General features: G+C 43.9%; 1 protein-coding gene across 1 annotated transcript in view; it reads right to left on the bottom strand.

The window, feature by feature from the left end:
• LOC311275472 (zinc finger SWIM domain-containing protein 6-like) overlaps nucleotides 1-27,334 on the bottom strand; it is a 42,485-nt gene that overhangs the window by 11,032 nt on the left and 4,119 nt on the right. The window contains exons 2-5 of the mRNA XM_084384058.1: nucleotides 5,590-5,946; nucleotides 3,841-3,989; nucleotides 3,591-3,741; nucleotides 613-792 (exon numbers count right to left, since the gene is read on the bottom strand). Coding sequence (XP_084240184.1) covers nucleotides 613-792; nucleotides 3,591-3,741; nucleotides 3,841-3,989; nucleotides 5,590-5,946 — 837 coding nt within the window. The remainder of the gene's footprint in view (nucleotides 1-612; nucleotides 793-3,590; nucleotides 3,742-3,840; nucleotides 3,990-5,589; nucleotides 5,947-27,334) is intronic.

Genomic DNA, 27,334 nt, shown 5'->3' with positions numbered 1-27,334 from the left:
GGTGCTAATCTGCAGAATGTCAACAAATAAACGTTAAAACACAGGGCTAAGGTTGTAGCCTAACTATGTGTATTGTAATTCTGAAAAATATAAATAAAAATAAGCCAAATAATGATAATAATGATGGTGACAAGAGTGACATATCACTATAATTTAATTGTCTGATTCAGAATGACACCCTCGCCGCAGCCGGATTAAAGAACGTAGATAACACAACACTGCAGCTGCAGTAATAACAGCGCCCGTCTTCTCATTCGAAACAGTTTTATTAGCGCCTGATAGAAACGTTCGTGTGTCTGTATTTTCTCTGATTTAGTGGAAAAAAGCTGCAGGACCTCAACTGTGTTATTAGGCTCATTCTATTAGCTGCACTAAAAAGGTAATAAGGCTTGCAGGCACAGAGATTGAAGGAAGGAGAGTTGATTAAAAGAGAGGGGGGAGGGTGGAGAAAGAAGACTTAACAGGAGCAGGAGGAGGAGGAGGAGGAGGAGGAGGAGGAGGAGAGAAGAAAGAGAAACCTTCTGATGAGAAAAGATGTGAAGTAGAGGAGGATTCGGGGAGTTTAAAGACAGCGAGGTGACGTCTCTTCTTCGTCCGGGGGTGTCATCTCACCTGGGTTGCCAGGAGGGCCTTGGGGCAGAGCGTTGGTCAGATTGGTCAGCTCGCTGCCATGGTTACCGTCCTCCAAGGGGCAGACGTCCACGCCGTTCCACCTGCGAAGCTGTCGAAGCCAGAAACCCTTCTGCTCGGGCTTATAGTGGGGGTTCAGCACGATGCACATCCACAGGGCTCCTGCAGAGACACAACACTCACACTGTCATCCTGCAGCAAAACACACCGTGTAAGAAACACTCTGGTCTTTGTGGAAAAAAATACTTAATCTAGCTCCTTAAATCGATGCAAAGTGGAGCTGAATATTGCAAAGTGCTACTAAAGATTATTTTCAGTATTGATTAATCGTTTGGTCGATAAAGTAGATTTGATTTCCTTCTTTCAAACACCAACCAGCGGTCCAAAACCCAAACACCTGCATATCCAGTTTACTGAGACCATGTGAGAAGCTGGAAGTGTTACGATTCGATTTAATCTAAACATGTTGTTAGACTGTCACATCGGGTTTGTGAAGATCAACTGATCATTTACATCGTCACACTCTTTTTTTTATTTTACAACAACAGCTTGACTTTATCCTGGTGGCTTTTTGCAGGTTAGAATAAGAGAAGTTAAAATAATATTCACTAACATTTCAAACAGACAGCCGCCTTCAGTGATTCAACATTAAAACAACAAAAGAGAGATTCAGTTTGTTACAAAGTTCAGTTTCTCAAAAATGTCCAGAGTGAGCCCTCTTCCCAAACAAATCAATACAGGAAATAACACTCTCTTTGAATTTGATGAATGAAAATTGAAAGCCAATTTCGGTCGAGTTGTGGAAACCCTTTTTGAACGCTGTCACCTCAAGATCACGAGTCAGTGATGACGATATTAAGATCGTTTCCTCATAATAACTGATGAATTCATCTGAAGACAGCGAGCTCTGTCATCCCGATAACGAGATAAATAATCCACCACCACGAGGAAACAAAAGGTTGTTCCCTCTCTGACGGTTATTAGATCAACATACATAGATGGCGTCTTGACAAGTGTAGCAACTGATTTCTGATGTCAGATCAACGAGTGCTGTTATTGATCGACGCTTCAAGCTTCCTAATTTATATAAATACATTATTAGCCTACATCACTCAAACACCAACCAGTAGTTTCTCTTCTCTCGGCTAACGAGAGGTTGAAACTCAAACAGAAACATCGTCTCATCTGCTCCGTCTTCACAAAAAACGGACGACTGAATAATTTTTAGTCATTCACAGCAGCCATAATGTAAATACTGGAGCAGTTTCATCATGTTTGTCTACCTAAATCTACCTTCAGGTACAAATAATGAATCAGGACGACCTCTGAAATGGAAAACCAGTTACCAGTAAGAGAACTGGTGTTATTTTCTCAGTGATGCGAAACAGCTTTGGGAATAAAGACGGTTTCTGATTCGATATGGCAGCAGATGGCAGATGATCGGCTGCAAATAACGGATATTTTTTCATTATCAATTCATTTTCTTTGTTTATGAAAAAGCAATTAATGACGAGACGACGTCTTCAAGTGTCTTATTCTGAAAAAACCCCCGAAGAGATTCAGTTTACAGTGTTTTAAACAAAGAAAAGCAGAAACCAGAAGATTCAATTAGCAGATTAATTTCCTGACATTCGACTAATTGACTGATCGTCGCAGCTCTTTCAAGAATTGAAGCGCTGATGGTTAAAAACACAAAGACTGTGGGTGCAAAACTAAATAAAATACCAGACGACAAAATGAAACAGGAGAAGAAAAGAAAGGAAGTGAAGTGAGGAGGAAAAGGGAGGACAGGGAGGAGAGGTGAGGGAAGGGAAGGGAAGGGGGAGGTGGGGGAGGGAGGCTGGAAGGACTGGGGGGGAGGGGACGGGAGGAGAGAGGCTTTATCCTCCGTCTCTTTGTTAGGGCTGCTTCAAGGACAACAGCGAGGAGGGAAAACAGAGCGCCGAGCAGAGTGATGTCAGACGAGAGTGACGAAACACGGAGCAAGAAGCTCCACAGCGGGCGAAGACAAACAAACAGACGAGGAGGAAGAAGAAGAAGAAGAAGAAGAAGAAGAAGGTGGAGGGGAGAGCTGTAACCTGCTGCTGCTGTTGTTGTTTACACGGCGCATCACGGTGTGTTTAACAGTCAAACTTATTTTTATGGGATTTTGTTCACAAGACAATAAACTGAGGTCATTTCTCAGCTGCTGACTGGCTGTTTTATCTTTGACTCTGCACCACATGAGTGAAACACACCAGGGGACGGACGTATGAACGATGTACGCACAATAAAACAAACTGGTATTCATAAAGACAGAATGTGTGTACCTTCACGCGTACACACATTTTTCTAGAAGCAGCAGCAGGTGAAATAATGAGCTGGACGTGTGGCGTTTGTTTCCCGTAAACATCTGTCGGCCCGGCTCTGCTCGGTTTGACTCGGCACGGCAGGGTTTTTGCATCTCTACCACAAACTGGGCTTCCTGCTCGGAGATGTGTCTTTAACTAACGCTCCAGGGGAACAACTACGGACCGAACGGTCATGATCCCCCAAAAAGGCTTCACTCATTCAGTTACAAACACGCTTCATTTCCTGTAAAGTTCTTCACAATAAAAGGCCTGCATTATGTGGCCATTTAGAAGCTTTTATTATGAAGCAGAATTACTGGAAACGTTTCACCAGCTGTAACTCAACAGAGGTTTAAGGAAGAAAAATGTAGCGCAGTCAACAAAGTCTCAGTTTGTCATCAAACTAATGAAACATCAGACTGTGAAAATACGTCATTTTAGACGACACAGCCGACAGTCACATTGTATCAGCAGCTCACAGAACTGAACCAGAACCAGCTCTCCTGTCACAGAACTGCAGTTGTCAATATTATTATTTACAAATCAGGTGTTAAAGTAGTAACACTCGTCTGAAACAGATCTGTCTGAGCTGCAAACGCCAAGTGTGTGTGTGTGTGTGTGTGTGCGTACCCAGTTCGTCCCACAGCTGCCTGTACTTGTCCGTCATGGTCGTCCCCTGCTGCCTCCACAGTGCCAGTCGGGGGTCGCCCATGAACTGCTCTGTGATCAGCGTCAACATGCGAGCTCCGTTGGAGTCCCTCATCTTCAGCATCTCTCTCACCTGCACAGACAGGAAGGGGAGGGGAGAGGGGGATTGTGGGTAAAGGTTGCCGTGCAGCGTCCGCAGCGTCACGTGATCGGTTGTTTTTTTTGTGGTTACCTTGCTGAACAGTAAGTTGAGCTGCTTCCCCGAGCCGTGGTACCCGCCCTGGGAGAGAAAGAGCTTGACCTGCTCCTGAACCTGCTCCTCGTCCAGATGCCAGCAGTTCTCATCGTCCACGCTGGCGCCCGCCGTCGGGTCCGGAGCGCCTGCAGCGGACAAAGGAAACCAGTCAGCAAGTCATTACAAGAGCCTCGTTAAACGGTTTGATTTAATAGTTTACTGCGTCAGCGGAGGAGGAAGTATTCAGACCGGTTATGTAAAAGTAGTTTACCTTTTACAATAAAACACACATTTCCCTCAAAGTATAAAAAGGAAAATAGGACACGAGAGCTGGACCCCAATGTTCATCTTTTCAGACAGTTGTTGTTGTTTGTCGTTTTTGTTTTGGTTTTTATGATAAAATAGTTGTTATGTCACAAAAACTGCAAACTGGTCGACAGCACCTCGTTTAACTGAACCCGTCTGTGATAAAAACACGTTGAACCTTTGGAAAATGTCCAACAAATAACAATACATATAATAATATTGTAGAACAGAGAAATTCTTAAAAACAAGAACCTTTATTTTGACTGAAAGACGCGTAACAGCGCCACCGATATGGTGTTCAGGAGAACCGTCGGGAATACTGAAGTGAAGTACCTCAAAATTGTACCTACATAAATGTACAGACCCTGAAATAAACATGAATATGAATTTTCCTGCATCAGCAGATAGTTCACCTTTTGCATTAAAGCATTGCTGCAGTGCTGGTTAAACACTGATCAATACATAAACTGCAAAATCAGCAACATTAACTGCCCGACACGAGTGAAGGAACATCCCGGACTTTAAACACTTCACACGAGACACGAGCAGAAGACGTTCGGGTGTCGGAAGTGTTTCAGTCCTAAAAACGTGAATCAGTTTGTATTTTCCCTCGTCTCAAAGTCACTGAGTTTTTGGTTAAATACCTGAAATAAGGTCTGTGGTTAACACACAAAGGCTTAATGTGTCTTAAACAAGTGTCTCAGTGAGGCTACAGAGGTCGTCGGGGACATTAAACGTCCTCACAGCGAACACAGAGACTCATCTACTCACTAGTCCGTCTTCACAGTCCCACTTTAGTTACACACTATTCTCACTCTGACTTTACAACTTGTACATTGATCAGTTTATAGAAAACCTGGATAGTAACTGTGCAGTAAGACGCTCAGTGATGGTGACGTTTAAGTCATGTGACCATGATGTCGTCTGTTTGTAGCCTAGCATTAGCTTTTTACTGCTACACATTTAATTTACGCTTCAAAAATCACAAAGTGGAGTTCATCTGTGGAGATTATCTGGATGAACAAAACCTGTAAAATGAGATAATGACTGATTTTTCACTTTTGGGTGAACTGCTCCTTTAATATTTCTGTTCAGGAACACATTAAGTCTCCTCATTTCACAAATTTCTGCAATGTGTTGCGAGGCAAACTTGGCCTGATGTGTGTGTGTGTGTGTGTGTGTGTGTGTGTGTGTGTGTGTGTGTGTGTGTGTGTGTGTGTGTGTGTGTGTGTGTCTCTAAACAGCTTGTTTTTCCTGAGTCGTCTCTCAGGACAGCAGCCTCCAGCTGGACCTGCACTGGTGCGAAATGAGGAAATCTAACTCAGGTACCTGCACCTGCTTCTGTAGGTGTGTGTGTGTGTGTGCGTGCTGGTGCATGTTAAAGTGAGCAGCTCAGCCTGTTCGTCAGATGAAATCACAGATGAACGCCCCTCCACTCACCGTGAACCTGGTTGATCTCGGAGTTCTGCGACAGTATTTCGTCGGCCAGTTTCTGAGCGGTGGGCAGCACCTCGGTGTGATGCACGGTGATCAGGTACTGAACGAACTTCTGCAGCTGATCTCTGTTCATTTGGAAGAGAGTCTCTGAGATGGGCAGGCGCAGTTTGACCTGCTCGGGCGTCCGTACTCTGTACAGCGAGAGCGCCACGACGTGGGCGCAGTAGAAGATGTCCTTGTTGCCGCAGCTGCACGTCACTGCTGTGATCTTGCAGCGGTCGAAGCTGACGCTCACGTTGCAGACGAGCTCGGGCTCCGAGGCCGTGGCGGGTTCTCTGACGGTGCCGCTGAGGTGAAACCCTGCAGAGAGACAGAGGACATATTTATTATATGTTGACGTTCGACGTGGCTAACAACGTTAGCACCAAAAAAACTCTCTTTTAGCTCTGTTTTGGTCTCAACCACCAGCTAGTCTCAGCTTTGTCACTAAAAATGGCTGCCTGCTGGGGCTTTGAGACCGATGAGAGCGAGCCGAACCCCAAACAATGAGTTGAAAACAGCAGAGTTGGGTGATGATTGTCTGTCAGAATTTTCTATTTGAAATGTTAGTAAACGTGTATTTTTATCCATAAACCGACAGTTTATCATGAGTCTGTGCCACAGAGCTATTATAAATTAGTCACTGGATCAATTTGCGTATGTTCAGCTTTCTATTACCTTCACACACGTGATCTGAGGAACTTCCTCTGGATGAAAATACAAAATGTAGGCCTGCTGATATTTTTCTCATGCTGCTATAACCAGATGAAATAACAAGCCACCTGCTAAAATGCACCAGAACACGTGAAATGACATATTATTATTTACATATTATATTATTGACACTTATTTACATTTATCAACATTTTAAACGTTTTCTACACTCATGATCCGGCTGCAAAGGAGGAGGACGGACGATCAGGTCAAACAAGCTCAGGACAGAATCAGGGTCAACGTAGTGGAGTTACATTACGTTGTAAGTTTTAGTGATTTAAACCACAATGTTTTCCTAAACCAAACCAAACTGCGAGCGAAAGGCAGAAGTCATGTTGTGTTGAGAGTCACTTTAAATCCTGATGATGTGACATTTGTTGAGTCTGAACCACAGGATTTGTAGGTCAGGACACCTCGGCAGCTCTACAGTACGTCGTTGTGATGCTGTTTTGTCACAGATTATTGTCTTTACCAATAAATTGCAGCTGCTGTGATTTGGATATATTGCGATTTTGATCATATTTCAATAGAAGAAAGTAAAAGAAAGACGCAGACAGAGAAAGACCGACGAGTCAAAGGACGGGGAGAGACCCTAATAGTCTCATTTCCTTCTCATTTCCCTTCCACAACACCTCCAGTGCTTACCTTCTCTGAACACCTCCACCCTCCGACGGGATCATTCAAGACCTGCTATTGTGCAGCGACCCTATGGCCTAAACCTAAATCCTATAGGTCTGTGTGTGTTTGAGGAGGGTAAACATTGACCGAGACGCAGATTCCAACGTGGACGTGACCTTAAAGTTACTGCTACCACCCTAACTTGCTCTGTAGCCTCTGATTTAAAGAGGAGGAGACAGAGCACACATGCTGACGCTGACAGAAACTTGTGACTAATATTGATCTGAAAACACAGCGGCTGCATGTGGGAGCGACAGAAAGTTTAAATATCGTGTCCCACCAGATGAGACGGCGCGGAGGGACACGTGTCGGTAAACGATGACTCTGCAGAAAAACTTTATGACTAAACTCCGTCTGTAATGACGAGAAGTCGGCCGACTGACGGATACAGATGGTGTCAGAGAAACACTGACGCAAACAAGAGTTAATCATCTGCGTTTGTACATTTAGCCCTGAACTGTTTCTGTTTCTGTATCGAAATGAGCCTCCGAGCAAAAACAAGACCATCATCAAGAATATGGTCCATTTCTATATAGCTATCATAGTTATTATTAACGCTCTGTCTCCAGATCAGATTTTATGACTTACCTGGGTTGGATAAGTCAGCAAACAATATGGTAACAAACAAGCAGAGAAACGTTCAACTAGCACCAAACTGCAGCTGAGATAATGAGGATTCAGGAGGACACCGACAGTTTTGATGTATCTTTAAGTTAGTAACTAAACGACGCTCGGCAGCTGAATGTTTTGCAAATGTTTTAAATCGCAGAAGAGTGGAAACATAGATGGAAGCACCTCAACACTGCACTCAAAGATCTTCTCCACACATGTATGAAGACGCGTCCGACTCGGCTTCTGCAGAAAGAACTACGGCAGATATGCAATTTTTAGAGCCGATATCAGGGAGTGAAATACTCCGATAACGTCGTGTTGGCCGATATACGCACAGTTTCAATCTAATAATCTAATCTAATAATTATAGATCAAGCATCTTTGTCTGCACTGTGTTGTAGCACACACGCCGATACCGATACATCCGTGGTAGGTATGTGTCAAAGGTCACCTGCTCCTTCTCCCTCATTAAACATCACAGAAAGTATGAATGTGCAAAATGTTTTTCACTTCACAGCTGGAGAGCTGGTTTCCACTTTACTGAAACACCTTCTCATACATGTGTGACACCACATAGCTGACACATATGAGCCCCTGCTGGGTGGAAGAACGCTGTAAACAGAGAAGGTGTTTGTCCGTGTGTGTGTGTGTGTGTGTATGTGTGTGTGTGTGTGTGTGTGTGTGTGTGTGTGTGTGTGTGTGTGGTGGAGCCGAAACACAGCCGAGCAAAAACAAAACACTACGAGACAACGTGAGAGCGAAACCTGCACAGAGACAGAACGACCTGCCTGCTCTCAGCGCTGCTTTTCCTGCTGAGCTGACACACAAACACACTGGATCACACTCACCACCACGTCCACATCCTGTCTTTTCAAAACACACACACACACACACACACACACACACACACACACACACACACACACACACACACACACACACACACACACACACACACACACACACACACACACACACACACACACACACACAGACCCAGTTTTGTTGTGTGGTGCTCTCCGTTACGCAGCCCTGCCCCAGTCATGCCTGGCCCACAGCTGAACTACTGACGTAACAGAACGAGAGAGAGTGACTCGAGGAGGAGGAGGACGAGGACGAGGAGGAGGAGGAGGAGGAGGAGGAGGCCGCTGTGCTGCTGGAAAAATCGGTATGCCCTCAGCTGAGTGTGCGAGTGTGTGTGCACATGCAGGAGGAGTGCATGCTTGGCGGCGAGCCAAAGCCCTGAGCTCAGCATTTTGTAATGCACTTCCTCTCTCTGTGTGTCTGCGCCTCACAGCTTGCATAATACAGCGCTGTGCACTGCATAGCAACCAAACTTAACTCCTTCACTCCCGGCGCAGCACAACATCTAACTCCACACAGAACAGGCTCATACCTGCGTGTCAGTCAGGGGTTAACCAATCAAATCATCTATCTGAACCTTTTGTAAAAATCTTTGTTCATCTCATCCACAGATCACTGGTTTTATCATCATCATCCAATCCTTCCTTAAAAAGATATTTTCACTGCAACAGCTGGAGCGTCCCGGAGCACAAAACTGCATCAAAGAAAAGTGATTAATAATTAACAGTACTAATATTAAAAGCAATACAATACTTTTGGTATTTTGGGCTGCAGGTTACGTCCTGCTGGGACAATGACGCAAACAATGGTTTCAGTCAGTGCAACAACACATCGACATAGAAAAGTGAACCAACAACTCCTTTTTTTTTGCTATCACTAACAAAACAACACTCCACAGTGTCACAAGTATACAATTTAAAAAGACTGGGGTGTTATAAAACAACAGCTTGACTTTATCCTGCTGGTTAAACAAATAATAGTCACCAGAAATAAAGATTTCAGAATTCAACACAAAAATACCAGCCTTGTTACAAAGGTCGGTTTCTCAAATCTGTTCAGAGTGAACCCTCTTCACAAACTAATTAATAGAGGATCTCTGAAAAAGTAAATGAACAAATGTCCTGACCGTCGTTGGATTTTACTCCAGAAATATCGTATGCAGATTCTGTTACCTTTGGACAGAGCCAGGCTAACTGCTTCCCCCTGTTTCCAGTCTTTGTGCTAAGCTAAGCTAAGCTAAGCTAAACGGCCATGCAGACCATGTGAGCGAAGCCGATTGTCAAACAAATCATAATTTGCTCAAGTTTTTGCAAAAAAACTAACTATTACGAGACAATCGGCTTTTTTAGCTACTGTAGCTAACAGTAGAGCCGCTGTATAAATAACTGTCTTTGGCAGGAATACAAAAATAGTCAAGATATTTGTAAATTCAATGTTAATACATCAGACTTTCAAAGAGACACTGAACACACTCGCCTGGAAACTGGAAACTGAGGTTTAACACTTAACTCCCAATTAAGCCCGAGGTAGTCGACTTAAGCCGTCTCTACAGGATTCAGAGAGCAGGATGTCTCAGTGCAGAGGGGGAATAACAGGAGGGGGAGTTTTTATGGCTGAAAACAAGTCGAGGACGTTGAAGCCTGTGAAAGAGCAGCAGGTCAGCTCCTTCATGCCAGAGGCTGTGTGCAGCATCGCCCACTGAAACTGTGGCTGCAGGGGGTCACACACACACACACACACACACACACACAGACACACACACACACACACACACACACACAGACACACACACACACACACACACACACACACACACACACACAGACACACACAGACACACACACACACACACACACACACACCAGTCAGCCATTCAGGCAGCTCAGCCTCCAAAGCCGGCCAGTCAGGCATAAGTGAGAGCTCCTCAACCAAGGTGTGCTCGATGTGTGTGTGTGTGTGTGTGTGTGTGTGTGTGTGTGTGTGTGTGTGTGTGTGTGTGTGTGTGCTTCTGGTGACAATGGGGAACCTAATCTCTCACCCGTGGAGATGCAGTGGCACCTCTGGGGCCGTAGGAAGGAGAAGTAAACAACCAATCAATACTCAGGGAGCGCTGATTACCATCTGTCCTTAATGACTGGTCTTATAGATCAGCTTCACCCACAACACTTACACAAGTTAGCAGGCAGTCGCTAATGCTAACTGAGTCCTGTGACTCGAGCAGAGCTATCATCAAAAGAGACGAGAATCAGGCCGACCTGTTTTCTGAATATTGATTGGATCGTCTATCGCCATGGGAACTGATGCCAGTTATGTAACAACTCAAGTAAAGAGGACAGCCGGGCAGCAAACTGACGGTCCGCTAACTGTTAGCAACCAACTGCAGCCTGATTGAGTTTTGTACGAGAAATGCTCCAACTGAAGAGATTTTCACGCCTTTCTAAAACCAAATACAAAAAGGAATGACTCAGATAGTGGGTTTATCTGCTCTTACGTAAGCTGCAAACGTTAGCTAACTAACTGGATTACTACCTAAGCTAGCCAACTGACGATTCGGTAACCGACCAACTAACATTTCAAGCTTTGGAAGAAAAATACGCTGTATGAATAGTTTGAATGGTACTTTGCAAAAACAAAGAAGAATGACTCAGATAGTGGGTTTATCTGCTCCAACGTAAGCTGCAAACGTTAGCATGCCCAGCTAACCGCAGGCCGCTAACACTTGGTTTTTTAACATGTAATAAGACAAATACTGTGTCTGAATAGATTGGATGGTAGTTTCCTTTTTTAATCCTTTCCAAAAATCAAAAACTAAAAGCAGTGACTCAGATAGTGGGTTTATCTGCTCCAACGTAAGCTGCAAACGTTAGCATGCCTGGCTAACTGGCTTACTACCTAAGCTGCTGCCTAAGACCATTCCCCACTCTGTGTCTGAACGGATCGGATTGCTAGGCCATCAAACTCGCTACCTGCAGCAGTGACCTCACCGAGCTTTACTTCCCAGCCCAAGAGTTAGCGTACCATTAGCTAGCTGGCTACAGCTGAGACAGTGGTTGTTTCAGCAAGCAGAAATGAGGGGACGTGGACCCTAAATGTAAATATGAGTTATAAATAGTTTTCATTACTTTCATTACTATGAACTCTGAGTGAAAAGTCTGCCACTGTTATCTTTGTATACTGACGGGGACGGGGCTTAGCGAAAGGTCAGCTGGGCTCAAGAGCCACAAGCTAACAAGGTAATGAGTTGAAGGAAAGAGGGGTTCTAGTGTGTGTGTGTGTGTGTGTGTGTGTGTGTGGTAAGGAGCTGGAGGACGCACCTCCACACAAGCTCAAAATGAGGTCAATGAGGATTTGAGCTAACTGGGTCGTCTGCGTTCCTCTTAATCGCCAACAGCTTCTTACGCTATGAACGTACTAATCAATGCTCTCTGTGCTCACACACACACACACACACACACACACACACACACACACTGACCATAAATAAACCTGTCACCATTTATTTACCAGCCGATCTGTCAGAAAAACAAAGAGGCCTTTACATCACGTTTGATACGGTCTCATCATTGAGAGAAAGTTTAGCTCTTAAAGCAAAAATTGACACAGACGACCTCTTCAAGATCGTCTTTTTAAGCAGGATCGACCTAAAGACCTCCGTCATGTCAGACGATTCTCCACGAAGCAGCTCACACAGAGAGCTTTCAGCTTCCAGGGGCCCCTGGAGTTCAGGGCCCTCGGGGGAAGTTACCCTCCCTGATTCATCCTCGGCTTTAACGCACTGCTGAAACAATCGGATACAGAACACACATGTGACCACACTGTGTGGACACATGGATCAGCACACACCAGAACACAGTCGCTCCAACACAGGGACTATATTGTTCTGACGGCCAGCGCTGGGGGAAGGACTCAGATCTTTTACTTAAGTAAAAGTACTGCCATACTATTACTGTATTATTACTACTGATACTTTTATGTGTGATTAGCCACGTACTGTTGCAGTTGATCCAGGTGGAGCTGATGTCAGATATCATAAATTGATTTGAGCGCTAAAGAAAACCCTGTCCGAAGCTCGACCGCATGTTGTGGTGCGCCATGAACGCAACGCCAATTTGGCAATATTTTAGGTTTAAGGCGGGAGAGAAAAAAAAAGGGATTTGACTGAGGCTACATGTCGTCTTTGCCGTAACCACATCACACATCTGGTGACGCCCCCCCCGCTCTGGGCGATATGGCTGAAAAGTCGATGAGCAGAGTGAAGTTTCACATCAGCCGATCTCGGTAATTATTTATCATTTTAATGAGCTCAAAAAGATCTAATTTAATCTGATCTAACCAGGTTATAATTATATTAACAAAACAAAGAAAAACACACAAATAAAATCCCACATATAAATAAAATACTGCCGTACTGGCGAGCTGACCGGCTCGTTCTTATTCACATTTCCTCTCCGTCAGCACTCCTCCTCTCACCCTGGTAGTGATGGGTTTGGTTGCGGTTGCCTCACAGTCACGTGGCGGCAGATGATTGGCGTGCTCCATCATCACGGGATGTGATAGCCAGGGCGTTTTCACTATGTGCCGTCAAGTTCGTTTGCATTTTATGACGTTTTATCAAACTGTGATGTTATTGCTATATTGCTATGTGTTATCGCCCAGGCCTACATCATCTCTTGTGATATTTGTGCAGGACAATATCGTGATAGAAATTATTCTCCAGACTTGGATTACGCTGTATGAAGCCATTTCATGTTTTCTGTTGTTGTTTTCTTACATTTTAAATCAAGTCTCCAGCTGCTTCAGGTCTTTAGCAGAATGCTGCGACGCTGTTTTACTGTGAAGCTCCAGAAACGTTTTGTGGACGACGAAACTTCACCTGACTTTCCATCAACATGGAGGTGAGGAGATGATGACTGGATTGTCATATTTGGGTGAACTGTTCCTTTAAGCATTTTCCAAACACTCAGGACTTCTGTGATCCCTGGCTGCTGCTCACAGCAGGTACAATCACACATGTTCAGGGTGAATCGCGTGTTAATGACGGAGCGACTTTGAGTTCAAATTGTGCTCTAATTTTAGCAGAACTGAGGAAACAGCCAGTTCACATTCGGCCCCCTGACAGCTGCAGCGCCTCCGTGGAGGATCATGGTCAGACACGTACAGTCTCACCAGCGATTTGACGTCAGTGTGCCTTTGCTAAGACAAATAACGGCCATCAGAGGCTTCACAACAAGCTTCTAGAGGGACAGAGGAGGATTTTCCACCCCCCTGTCTCTCCCTCCATTTAAAAGCATTTGTTTGAGTGCTGTCTGTTCCCGATGTGCTCGCTGAAAGTCATTTGTTTAGCCTCTGAGGACCATCAGCAGGCCAGCCAGAGCCTCTCCTCTCCAAATGCATTTGTTCCCACTCCTGAGATGCAGCACGGTCTCCACAGAGAGCCGCGCTGCCGCTGCTAATGAGCGCAGGAATCCCATACAGACAGAAATAAAATCAAATAAAAGCTTTTAGTGTTTGCTTACATGTTGATCTGATTGTAGTTTATTAAATGTTGTTTTCCAAGACGTGAGCGGTGTTCGGTACTGATGTCAATATTCTCTGAGTCAGTTTGACGTTGTGAGTCAGTTCTTGTCGAGAGTTTGATGAAAAGATCGATAAACAAGGGCTGCAGTGACATGACGGCTTTTAAGTATAACGTAATATATAAAAATGGGCTATTATCATTCTGTGTACATTATCTGCTACCACATTAGTGTTATTGTAATATACACATCAAGTCAGGACATAATATGTTGAGGATTTCATCCCTCAGAGACGGTTAGCATACCGTGAAAATCTCATACCGCTGCAACCCTAGAAACCACTCGAGTGCATCACATATGAAACAGGAGGCGGTTAGCTTAGCTTAGCATAAAGACTGGAAACAGAGGGAAACCGCTAGCCTGGCTGTGTCATAATATCTTGTTTGTTTAATCTGTAGTTTTTGTCTTTCAGGGGTGATGTGCCGGACTATTTCTTGGCCGGAGGCAGTGACTTGCAGCCAGGCTAGCTGTTTTCCCCCGTTTCCAGTCTTTACGTTAAGCTAAGCTACACTAAGCTAAGATAACTATCTCCTGGCTCCAGCTCCATATTTAATGGATTAACATGAGACCATCAATTTTCTTACCTCAGTCTTAGCAAGAAATGTGGACCTATTCTTAAACGCACACGTCACTCTAAATCGAATGCAAATCCAGACCTTCAGGAGGAATAAACACCAGGAGTCCGATCAGATTCTGCTCTGATCCGGAGCCGTTCACTGACAGGAGGAGAGCTCAGGGATTACTTTTAAACTTCAGGGGATTAAAAAGTGGATTTATCTTCACTCCTGTTTATCAGCCTGACTGCAGCAGTGATCCGGAGGTGACCTCCATTGTCGGGTGTTTCTGTTCTGTACTGTCGACTGCTGACTGGAGCTTGAGGGGAAATGGACTTTACTTCATCAACATAACGTTACAGAGAGGAGAGAGAGAACCAGAACCAGAACCAGAGTCGACAACCAGAGTTGATGTAAATTCAGAGAAGACACACAACCTCTGTGGGAGCGTTACTCGCTAGTTTACGGCTAATATACGGTAAAATAATCCGGCTGTTTGAGGCAAATTGACACAAATAATCCAGCGGTTAAACTCGCTTCGCTGAACAACGACCACTGCTGATGAAAGTCTATCCGATGTGACTCCAGTGTTCACAGACGGGCGGTGTTTTAGTTTTATTCACGTTGTGTTTGCTGAACCTCCTTCCTCGCTCTCTGTGGATTTGGGATTATTCTAATAATAATGTAATTATGAATATATAAACAAAGATCTAGTGGTTTTGAGACATTTCAGAGCAGAAATCTTACATATCACATCTTTGAATAGCTACAAGATAGCGATCGATTGAAGATGTGCTGAGGTGTATTTGGCAACATTCACAGGAGCTGAATAAAAGAAAAAGGAAAGTATACTCAATCCTTTAAATTATTTACATCACATCTTTGATCACATCAGCTGAAATACTGACAAAAATAACCAGAAAGTTAAAGGCGGAAAGAGAAGCAAACAGCTCGATGTGGGAACAGGCAGCACATCAGTGAAGCAGGCCAACAGAGGGCCGATGGGAGGAACTCTGTGGGAACAAATGGCGTTTGGGAAACTCTGAGCGAAGTTAACTCAGAGGAACCTGAACGTTGCTTCTGCTGCTGTGGGAGTACGCTGGTGCAACTCCAGCTGTTTCTGTATTTTGTTTTCCCTTTAATGTGTCACCATTTCCCTCCACTGGATCAGCGCTCACTATCTCCTGAGACTACAGCCGCTGCTCTGCCACGGTCTCACTGCGCCAACCGAACAGCGATCCAGATTTTTACTCTGATAAGTTCGGGGTTGATTTTCCTCCAGCAGGTGACTCACATGTCTCAGATGTCAGCGCGGCCATGAATGCACAAATAATACGTCTCTCTGCAAATGTTACAATATGATACGATAATGACATTCAGACAGAAAGAGCTGCTGTGATTTCATTTTACTTTACTCTGTCTGCAGCGCTGAAGGACAGGCTGACGGTATTTAACGTCCTGGGAATGAGACTCAACGTGGTGCGTTCAGGAACAGCTGGGACAAATCCTACTGACTCTACCTTTAACTTTAATAGTCTGAATTATATTAATATGACGTGAGCTTCAGTTAGCTTTGACCACAAACGTCCTTCAGAGGGAGACTTTTTACTCTGATACTCTGAGTACATGTCAGAGCCTGTATTCGATTACTTTTACTGGAATAAAGAAGCTGAATCAGTACTTCTACTTTTACAAGAGTCTGTTTTTACACAAGTATCTGAACACACCTGCAGCACAACCCAACAAAAGCTTCTCTTTATGAGCACCAACGTGACCTTTGACCTCTCAAGTGACACCAGTTGAAAATCAGAAAACAGCCCGACATCACCAGCGTTAAAAAGAAATCAGAGTACACATCGTTGTTTTCACTTTCTTTTTAAATTCTAGGAACGTTTGCAACCGTAACAACATCGGTGACGCATGTGGTGAAAGGACCGATCGGATTGGACCGACCCTTTCCAGTAAGCGTGTCTTCATGTCTTCACATTCACACACTGTATTTGCATACATGTATTAAAGTGAGACCAGAGAGAAGTCATAACGTGAGAACCAAACGGTGACTCACAACATCTCGCTGAATAATTACGATCCGTGTTCTCAGAAACGAATTCAGAGAAACCGAAGTGTTGGACTGTTTCTTGGTCTGAGCTGACAGCGTTAGTGTAAACTATCTGAAGTTTGCACGAGCTTGACTGTGTGTCCAGGGTGTTAATAACTTCTTTTTAAAATTAATGTGGGATCTCGGGGCTTCTGGAGGTTTAGATAATGCCGGAGGAGTTGTATGGAGCTCTTCTGTTGGTTGTTTTTTAACATTTTAAAACAAGTCCCCAGCTGCTTCAGTTGTTTAGGAGAATGCCGCGATGCTGTTTTGCTGTGAAGCTCCAGAAATGTTTTTGTGGACTACGAAACTTCACCTGAAATTTCCATCAGCATGGAGGGAGGAGGAGATGATGACTGAATTTCCATGTTTGGGTGAACTGTTCCTTTAAAAGCACACGGCCCAGCCAACAGCTCCAGATATGTTTAAAGTCGCCTTTGGCTCTTGTCAAATCACCAACAATCACATGGAGCGTGCATGCGTTTGTTGAACAACGGGCCAGACAACATTATCCGGGCTCGTCTTTGTCTGCAGCCGCCTGAGCGCAGCCGTTTAACTGCCGGCGTGACGTCATAACGGCGTGTCTGTAGGAGGAAGGAATACTTTCCTACAGCGTCACGGAGGAGGAGGGGCCCCTCGCTGTCAAAACAGGATGCAGGTCACACCATATCACAGCAGAGCATCGGAGCAGCGTTACACACCCTCAGCCGGCTTTCTGTTTGGGCTAAACACACGATTCAGCTCACTCAACATCTTTGGGGAAAGAGGCGCTCTGTGTAAACAAGCAGGTGTGACCGGACTGGAGGATAAACTACAACACACTCCTCGTTCAGTCCTCCTCCTCCTCCTCCTCCTCCTCATCATCAGTCTGCTCTGTAAACTGTCTCTCTGCTGTTATCAGCCAACCAGCTCCTCTCCTCCCTGCATCTCATTGACCAGCTGGAGCTGCCTTCCTGTTCAGCTGCCATGTGATTCATCATGTCCGATCCACACACACAAAACAAAATGATGGCCATGATTACACCAACAGGCAGCTCCAACTGACTGATGTACTGACTGGTAGATAATACGGATGATCACGTGTGTCCTCTTTTAAAAGACATGAATGACTTTAAAACTGTTTATTGTATCAGAATGAAGATTTCTTTGTTCGGCACAATGAATAAGAGAAAACGCTCATTAAAACAAAAGAAAAAACATCATCAACTTTTCACTGTTTTTGAGAAAAGATCAATCTGAGGGTTCATGAGGAGATAAATAGGAGAGGAAAGAAGAAAGAATACAAATTTATGGTACAAAAATGTTGATTGGTTTTCTCAGACTTCACTAATCTTTGTGTTTTTTGCAAAATGTTGGGTAATTTTACCTGTTTAGTCTGAATAAACGATCAATTGAGGAAATATTACCAACCGACCAACAAACAAATCAACCAGCAAATCAACAAAGGAACAAAACAACCAAACAAATCAACCAACAAAACAACCAACCAACCAACAAAGGAACAAAATAACCAACCAAACAAACAAACAAACCACCAATTAATACTTAAGTCTAAAGAAATAACTCTTACAAACTGTAATGTGATCACTGAGATGTCAAATAAATAGGCTAAGAGAGAGAGATATCGCTTTTTGTGAAAACAGCAAAAATGCATCATAGACTTATTTCCTAATATCTCTAATATCGACAGCACGACCAATAACATCAAACCTGATCGATGCTACATCGTTAATAGTTTAGCTCCACGGTCTTTTTAATGCTGGGTTTCGATACACATCCAGAACACAAAGTAGTTCAAACTGTCTCCACCTCGAGCAGCTCCAACACTAAAATGCATCATTACAAACAATCAAATTATGTCATATTCATGTACGTGGCAGTTTATGGTATGTTTGTATATGTATGAGTTTTTCTATTCTCGTTGTTTCAACTCGACACCCTCGCACATTTCCATCCGATCTTCCTCCCTCCACCTCTCACTCCTCTCAGCCCCTCCCTGCTGCAGACTGCATTACAGCCCAGTCGATACGCTTTTCAAGTGCATCCCGTTTCCATCACATGCACCGACATTACTCATCTTCAACAGATGAAAACAATGACTCAACTTGTAGGCGCATGCCGGGCATACCCCGTTTGTGCGGAAACACAACGGATGGGTTTGCAGGGCTTGTGGTAGCTTGTGTCATCCCCGAGGTGTGTGTGTGTGTTTGTGTGTGAGCGTGTGTGTGAGTGTTGGAGAGTTACTGTACTGGTTTATGCAGTTGTGTGTAGGATTATGCATTATTACAACAAACCGTCTGCTGATTATTTGCTCCGTTTCATACACAAAGGTCAGTTTGGTCTTCACGGAAGAAAACTGCTCAGCTTGGCTCCGAGTCTGAGAAAATAACCCCGGAGGATGTCACCGGGTTCAGACTGGAGACGTCAAATATTGATAGAAAACTGTGTTATCAGCTCGGAGCAAAGAGTTTAAAACACAGGCAGGGAGGTGTTAAAGTGGGGGCAATTAGTTCAGATACCTCTGGTCCATGAAGAAACAGTCCCACAGACAATGTTACATGAAACGATCTGGGATGATTTATCAGTTCAAACATCAGCAGTTGATGAAGTCAGCCACCGGCGATGGATGATGGCATCGACCGCCGGCTTAACCCTATCGTACGGCCTACAAAATATCACACAATCACTTTGTTTTTGTGCAATCGAGACATTCAGTTAACTGTCAAATCCTCACGATGGAGAAGCTGGAAGAAGACAGCCGTGATTGGCTGTTTTTAAAGCGCTTTAATCCATTAGTTATAATTACAAAGATATATTTGGCAATTTAGCCCGAGAAGAGACGTAAACACTTCATCTATAAACAGAAACAGGCTCTGATTGGTTTCCTTATTTTCGATCGCTGGTTTATTCATAAACACGTTTCATGTGTTGCAATAAACAGTTTGCCTGTACGTGTTCAGACCACAGAGCCCCGATTAAACAGTTTCAGGATGCGTCTCAAAACCCGGTTTGCTTGTCTAGAACTTAACACGCTGTACCTGTTGGACTCTCGAGGCCCTCGCCCAAAAACACAGCTATGAGTCAGGGCGCCGAAGGTCGGAGAAAGGCCTGCAGCTACAGTTGAACCAGGAGAACGAGATCATTTGCTTGTTGTTACAGATACAGACGTCAGTCAGTGCAAAGGTGGAGCATGCAAAGAGAATGCAGAATAATCAGCTGAAGCCAGACAGGAGATCCCCCACGTGAAGGGCAGGAAGTGAATGGTTTCAGGTCCCGTGACAACACTGGGGAGGCGGAGGGGGTTTACGACCGGGTTCACATTATGTGACACAGTCTGGTCTCTTGGTAAATTTGGCTACGCAAACACTGATGATTTCTCCTGAACGAGGACAGGACACTGAGCTCAGGAGGCAGGAGGGTGATCTGACAGAGCAGGATCACACGCAGGACGCAGGACGTGTTTAAAGTCAACCTTGTATTTTACGTCACATAAAAAATACAATGACACTGCATAATATAAAAATAGAAAAGAAACATTATATTTCTTAAAAAGGAGGATAAAACTGTTTTCAGACCTCTGCTGGGGCGTTTCCTGTGGCTAAAATAAACTGACAGTTGAGGGTTTTCCCCCTTTTTTAACGAGCCCACATTACGCTGTTTATACACTACTAGCAATTTATAACATCCGTCTTTTTAAATCCTTCAAGTTCCCATAAAACTACACAGTTACGTGTTTCCTGTGAAGGCCAGTTTGACGACAGAGAATACAGTACGGAGGGGGTTTTCAAGTAAGAAATCAGGACTGCAAGCTGCACTGCTAACCATGCTAACAAGCTAACGGGAGGTGTTCACTGGGATGCTGCAAGCAAATCAAAAAACTCTAAACCATTAAAAATCCCTACAAATCCACCGTTCACCATGATACTAACAAGACGTGTGACAAAAAACATCCATTTCGACTTTAAACATTCACGAGAGCCCATCAACATGGAAAGTGTAAGCTAGAAGCTAACAAGCACTATAGCTTGCTGCAGTCACTGGCGGCTCTAACAAACTCAGTGTTGTTTGTTCTGCATTTTAGAAAAGAGTTGAGCTAGTTAGCATTAGCTGCCTCGCTCTCATAGGTCCAGTTGTGGCGATAGCATGCTAATATGTTTGTATTTCACTTGGAAATTGGAAGCTAACGGAGTTTCACCTCATTGTTTAGCCAACGAGCCCACATTTTCACTGCTTCACTATCACAGCGTTGTTTTTCGTGGAGCATTTAGCGGCTAAAGAGCCGGATATATTCCCATCAGGAGTTGGTGCAGTGAGAAGAGAGTGAATACTGGACTGAACTTTCATCAGGAGGAAACAAAAACCGCTCTGGATGAGAGATCATGTTGCTCTGTAACTGCTGGAGGCGTAAATCAGCAACTGTTTGCTAACAAGTCCATATAATAGCAGTCATCCGTTATAAAAAAGCAGCTTTTGCAGGTTTGAATTTCGTCTTTTTGCGTTAATTTCAGTTCGACTTCAAACGCTCTGATGTTTCTGCAGTCTGAGGAGAGCAGGGGAGAGTAGAGGAGGACCATCAGTCTTCATTAAACTTCCTCTGGCTGTGAGCGGAGGTAACAGCCTCTGATGGATGACACCTTTAAGTTCCCATTAAAAGGTAAGCATTGCTCATAAGCAGCTTCTGATTTACAGTCAGGCTGGAAGCGCTGAGCCGCCTGCTCCACAAAGACAAAAGCTCAGGCTGCTCATCCAGCCTGCACCTCTCGACGCAGACCCTCAGGAAACACTATTATTTTCATCTCCAGCTTTTTTATTCATGAGATTCAAAAAGATCAAGAACGGGCAGTTTGGCTGGGTTGACCTCAGAAAATCCTGAGCAGTGCTAATATGTATGAAATGCTCCAAGCAATTCACCTGTTATTAACTAAAGTGGTCTGTTTGCAGCGCTGCGGAGGGCCGAAGGGCGCTCCTCTCCGGAGACCACCCCGTGAGGTTCAGGGTTCCCATGGGGCGAGCACAGCGGCAGGCTTTGACTTGCTGAGACACAAGTGTGGTTGAATAAAACTCCCCAGACACAACCAAGAGACGACACCACTTCAGCGTTTTTAGTCAAACTCAGAGGCAATTAATCGATTAGTCGATACATAGAAAAAAAATCAGCATTTATTTATCATTTATGTATTTTTTTTCAAGCAACAAGCTCAAAGGTTACTCCTCGTTTTTCTTATTTTCTCTCTTTGTTGCTGCTCGGGACGCTTTACCAACCCAACATGTGGCTATTTGACGTCCTGGGAATGAGACTCAACAATCAACTATCTTTGTGGTGCGTTCAGGAACAGCTGGGACAAATCCTACTGACTCTACCTTTAACTTTAATAGTCTTTGAATTATATTAATATGACGTGAGCTTCAGTTAGCTTTGACCACAAACGTCCTTCAGAGGGAGACTTTTTACTCTGATACTCTGAGTACATTTCAGAGCCTGTACTCGATTACTTTTACTGGAGTAAAGAAGGTGAATCAGTACTTCTACTTTTACACAAACCTCTGATGAAAATGTGAGTACAGCTGACTAACAGTAAATATAATGTACAACAACAAGGCTAGCTAGCAGTCATGCCACTTTCCCCAAATCAATATAAGATGTTCACCCAGATAGTTATTTCAAAACGTCATGTTGTGCTTTAGGAAACTGGGATTCATTGAGAAATTAAACTGCAGATTAATCAAACATGGAAACTACAGTTGCAGCCCAACGTGTATTTACACCAGTCTCTAAAACTAGCACCAGCATCATGTGGGTGTCCCAGAAGAAGAAGTCAGACGGTAAATAAGACGAGAATAAAACCAGATATATCGAGCCGATTGGGGGCAGACGGAGGTAAGACTCCCCCTCCTCCATCCACCTCTCTGCTCCGCCGCCTCTCCTCTCCCTCCAGTTGAAGGTTAATGATGAAGGACTACGGCAGAGGAATACAGATCAGGGAGACGTGGATGGATGTGGAAAGAGTGCTAAACCAGTCTGCGGCCAGAGATTATGGGCAAAACTCAACTACAGACCGACCGACGCGTTTCCTGTTGCAAAAAATAAAGACAAAAACCAACAATAAATTGATCTTACTGAGACGTATGACCATCATATATCGCTTATCCTTCATTACATTAACACACACACACTGTCCTCCTGCCACTCACTGCACCACCAAATGTGTATTAATCCGCTGCTGAAAATAGTCCCCAACAGATGCACTATTTCCTCCTGGAAAAAGGAAACTACTGAGCACTGAAACTTTATAGTTGTGAGCTGTTTGTTAAGAGTTTTAAGGAGCTACATGTCAGAAAAAAAAATGTTTTCAAAGGCTTATTCTTTGTGTCAAACTACATTAGCAAATTAAAGGTGTGTGTGTTCGTCTGGGTGTGGGTTTGTGTGGAAAACTCAGCCACATTCCTCGTGGTGTTTGACACTGACCTGGAAAATACCTGGGCAGAACTCCAAGACTTCAACCGGCACTAACAGAAAAACTAAAACCGACTCGGCTGCAGAACATTAACAGCCACTGCCTCCTAATTTCTACACCAGCACTGATATGTGAAACCATTTTTCAGAGCGGCGGGTCACGCCGATGGCCGACCTCTGTGAAGTCCAGTCGAGCGTTCGCTTCAAAGCGTGCGGCCGATGTAGCTCCGATAAAAAAATCGATCTGGCAGAGCCGAAGCATATTGAGGTGCTATGCATACACCATTAATGCTGATCAACAACCTACAAGGCTGAGCATGTTTGTGTGTGTGTGTGTGTGTGTGTGTGTGTGTGTGTGTGTGTGTGTGTGCGCTCCCTCAGCATACTTACAAAGCTTTGCATCATTCAATATGTGAGCGCCGATTCATTGATTCTCCATAAAATTGCAGATGAGAGAGCGAGCCGGCAGTAATCAGTGTATACAAGAGGCCCGAGGCTTCATGTACGCAGCATCTGTGTGTGTGTGTGTGTGTGTGTGTGTGTGTGTGTGTGTGTGTGTGTGTCTGAGTGTGAGACAGATAACACTAATTGTGCTTTAATATGCTTTGCTGAAGTTTAATTTAATACAGTATGCTGAGTTTAGCAGTTATGTGTATGAAAATGTGATGCATCACACCATCAGAGATTCAGTTAAAGCAGCTGCGATCAATATTTTTATTATACGTGTCAAAGTGAAAGAGGTCGCTCGATGAACCTACAGCTCCATCTGCAGCTCCCGTCATCTTCACTGAGCGTTATGCTGAGTTTTAGCTCAGACTTCACTGTTTTGTGGAGGGCTGACCTCTGTTGCGGCTCCGTTACTACCTCCACAGGCGGATCAGAGGCGGAATAAAGCCGTCCCGCCCATTCAACCTCTGTACTTTGTTTGTGTGTGGCGGACCCTGCCACCTTTCTAGCTTCAAACAGTGTTCTGGGACCTTATTTTCCTCTGAGAACAGCTTGTTTATTCATTCACTTATGGAAAAACACATTTCACATCTGAGTTGTAAATATTGTAAACATTAATATTCTGAGTTTCAATTTCTTCCCTAAAAACGACATAGTGCCCCTTTAACAATCCAATAATGTCATATTTAATCATATTTTACACACAGCGGCCATTTTATTGCCAAACAAGAACTTTTACTAACACATGATGATGACAGCAGAGGGAGTAACACTGCTCCTCACTCGACGATCATCAGAGTCATTTCCCGGGCAGAGCCGGCGAAGATTTGGCTGCGCTCGGTCTCAGAGAGACCCGGTGATATTTCACTGTGTGGTGACGGTATGTCGCGCTGCCAGCAGAACCAAACCCAGCATCTGAGCACAGAAACAGGCCAGACTGAGACTTAAATGTCACATGATGAAATGTGAGGAAAATGATCCAGAGACTGCAGCGACAGCAGACCGTCGCTGCCCATCAGCCCTGTGACAGACCTTCAGCACCGAGCCTCAAATTCTGCACTTCAGTGTACAAAATGACAGAAATGTTGATGCAAACTCAGTTGTTACCACGAGTTTTAACACACAGACACACAAACTCACCAAAATCTCAAACAGAAAAGACTAATAAATGTGTCTGTTAATGTTTGAAACAGCAGGATTTTTACATTCCCAAAATTTAAGACCAAATTGAGACAGACCGTCAAGAGTTTCACAGGCTAATACACTATAATTACTTATTTTACTGCTATCTGAAGGGCTAACCATGTTCTTAGCTTTGAAACAACTACACTTCCCATAGTTTGGCAGTTATGGGGCGCTGTAAACAGCAAGTGAAGTGTTGCAAAACCACTTAACAAGGAAGTGAAAGATACTTCTCACCCGCTACTTGTTTGCATTTTGATAGCAGCGACGGAGGCCGACTGTTGCGCCGCCTCTCACCTCCCGAGTCTCGGACAAAAAGCTGCACCTGAACACACCGCAAAGACTACACACCTGACGGCCAACGAACCTGCATGTTCTGCGCCTGCGCCAGAGGAAATACCTCTCGATACCAGCAGGTGGCGGTAGCCTCTGCTCGAGAATATATGTGATAAAAAGTTGCAAGTGTCATTGGTGAAGACTAAGAAGCAAAAAATAGGCTCAAGTTTCTCTTCTTGGGGACTGATTGGCTGAGCTGAACAGCCAATCCAGAGCGATTTCTATCTCTGTCTGGCTATGTCGCTGATTCTACCTGCTCAGTCGGCCGAAAAAGCCGCCAACAAGGGCCAACGAGTACTAGGGCCAAAAACTAGGGCCACCTGCACTCACCAACGTCCTTGACATCAGCCGACCGTCGGCCTGGGGTGTCAGGGCCCTTTAAAGTTCGCCGAATCGTCTATAAGTAGCTCCTGTTTGCTTTGTATCCACGGATATACGGAAAACTATCACAGGATTGTTTCACCCTGAAGAAAACTTTAAATTGTGACAATTCTAAGGCAGGATCTGCAGGTATGAGGAACACCTTTTTTCTGTGATTTCGAAGAGGATTATTTGTTTTTATTGATGTGGATTAAACCACTGATGAAATCTGTGGGTCAGAATACAACAACTGCAAGGTTTTGGTTTCTGTTTGGATGTTATAACTCAACTATCATTGAGTTTCGGACTGTTGGTTGGACAAAGAAAATAAAATTGGGCTTCTTCATTACTGTGATGAACGTTTTGGTTATTTCTGACACTTTACAGACCAAACTATTAATCAGGAGTGGTCCCTATCTTCCCATCAAGAGCAAACGCTGCATATTAACATCACTGATGTTTTAATGACCTTTGATGTAATGAGGCTGAAGACATCAGAAGAGAGAAGAGCCTCTGAGGTGAGCGACGGTTTGAACTTCTCCTGCACCTAATAACCGGCTGACGCAGGTAACAAAACACATTACAGCGTGTGTTTTCCCACCATATATAGAAACCTTGTATTTCCTCCCTCGGGTCAACGTACATGTTTCATCTTTGATTTTTTTTTTTCCTCCTTCCATTTTGAAGTTGTTTTGATGAAGCGAGGGCAGATGACCGTGCTCAGCGCACACATAAACACTGCAGCCTGTACTTAAACATGCAGCTGAAGCCTATACTTCAGCTGAACCTATACCTCAGCACTGTTTAAACCTTCAGAGTCCGAGACGCTGCAGGTCATCGCGGCCTGAGATCAACTCCTAAAATAGGTTTTGGGATTTCATGAAAAAGGCTTTTTATACCGACTACAAGTCTGGAATTGTGTCTTGTGTGCAAATTGTGTTGTGATATACTGATATTGTTGATAATGTGATATTAAAAAGTAAAATATTGTGTAAAAACAATCATCTCTGACATCATTTCTATTTATTTCCATTCTTGCTTTCATAAAACTGAAAACTTTATCATCATGTGTGATAGTCACAGACTCTCGCTCAACCTCCTCTCGCTTGTATTTTCAGTGTAATTCAAGTATGTAAAGAGACAAAACACACAATAATCAACAAGTTAAAGATGAATTTAACTGAGCCTTTTTCAAATTTCTATAGATATCACCTTAATATCATTATAAGGGATGGACTGATTAATTATCGGAGCTGATATTCGACAATTTTACGATTACCGTCTGCGGTGATTTTTCTGTCGGACTAAACTAATTTAAAAATGTGCTACACATCATCAGCCTATTAACAATACAATAATATGAATCTGCAAAGTAACTAGCTACTTAATTTGTCAAATAAATGTAGTGGGGGAAGTATAAAGTAGCAGAACAAGGAAATACTCAAATAAAAAGAACCTAAATTTAAAATGCAATTTAATATCAGTCCCAAATATCGTTTTTCTGTCTCCTTGATTTCTAATAATCAAGAGTATCGGCCCTGGAGACGCCACATCGACCAGTCGTCCAGTGAGAACATTCAGGAAGTCTTATTTTGAAATGTTGGTTGCAGCCGGTGCACAGGGCTGGTGTGTTGTCATCATCCCCAGAGGATGAATCCTAATGACTTTAGTGACCTAATGTGATTAAACCCTAACCCATCTAAAGTCAGTGAGCACGTGTCGAGGGTGTAAATAACGTCTTTTCAGATCAATATGGGATCTCAGGGCTTCCAGAAACTTTGATTACACTGGATTAACTGTCTGGAGCCATTTTATGTTTCTTTTCATAGTCCAC

Source organism: Pagrus pagrus (genome assembly GCF_965226575.1).
Source record: "Pagrus pagrus genome assembly, chromosome: 19".
Classification (NCBI taxonomy): domain Eukaryota; kingdom Metazoa; phylum Chordata; class Actinopteri; order Spariformes; family Sparidae; genus Pagrus; species Pagrus pagrus.
This window is presented reverse-complemented; position numbering and strand designations above follow the sequence as displayed.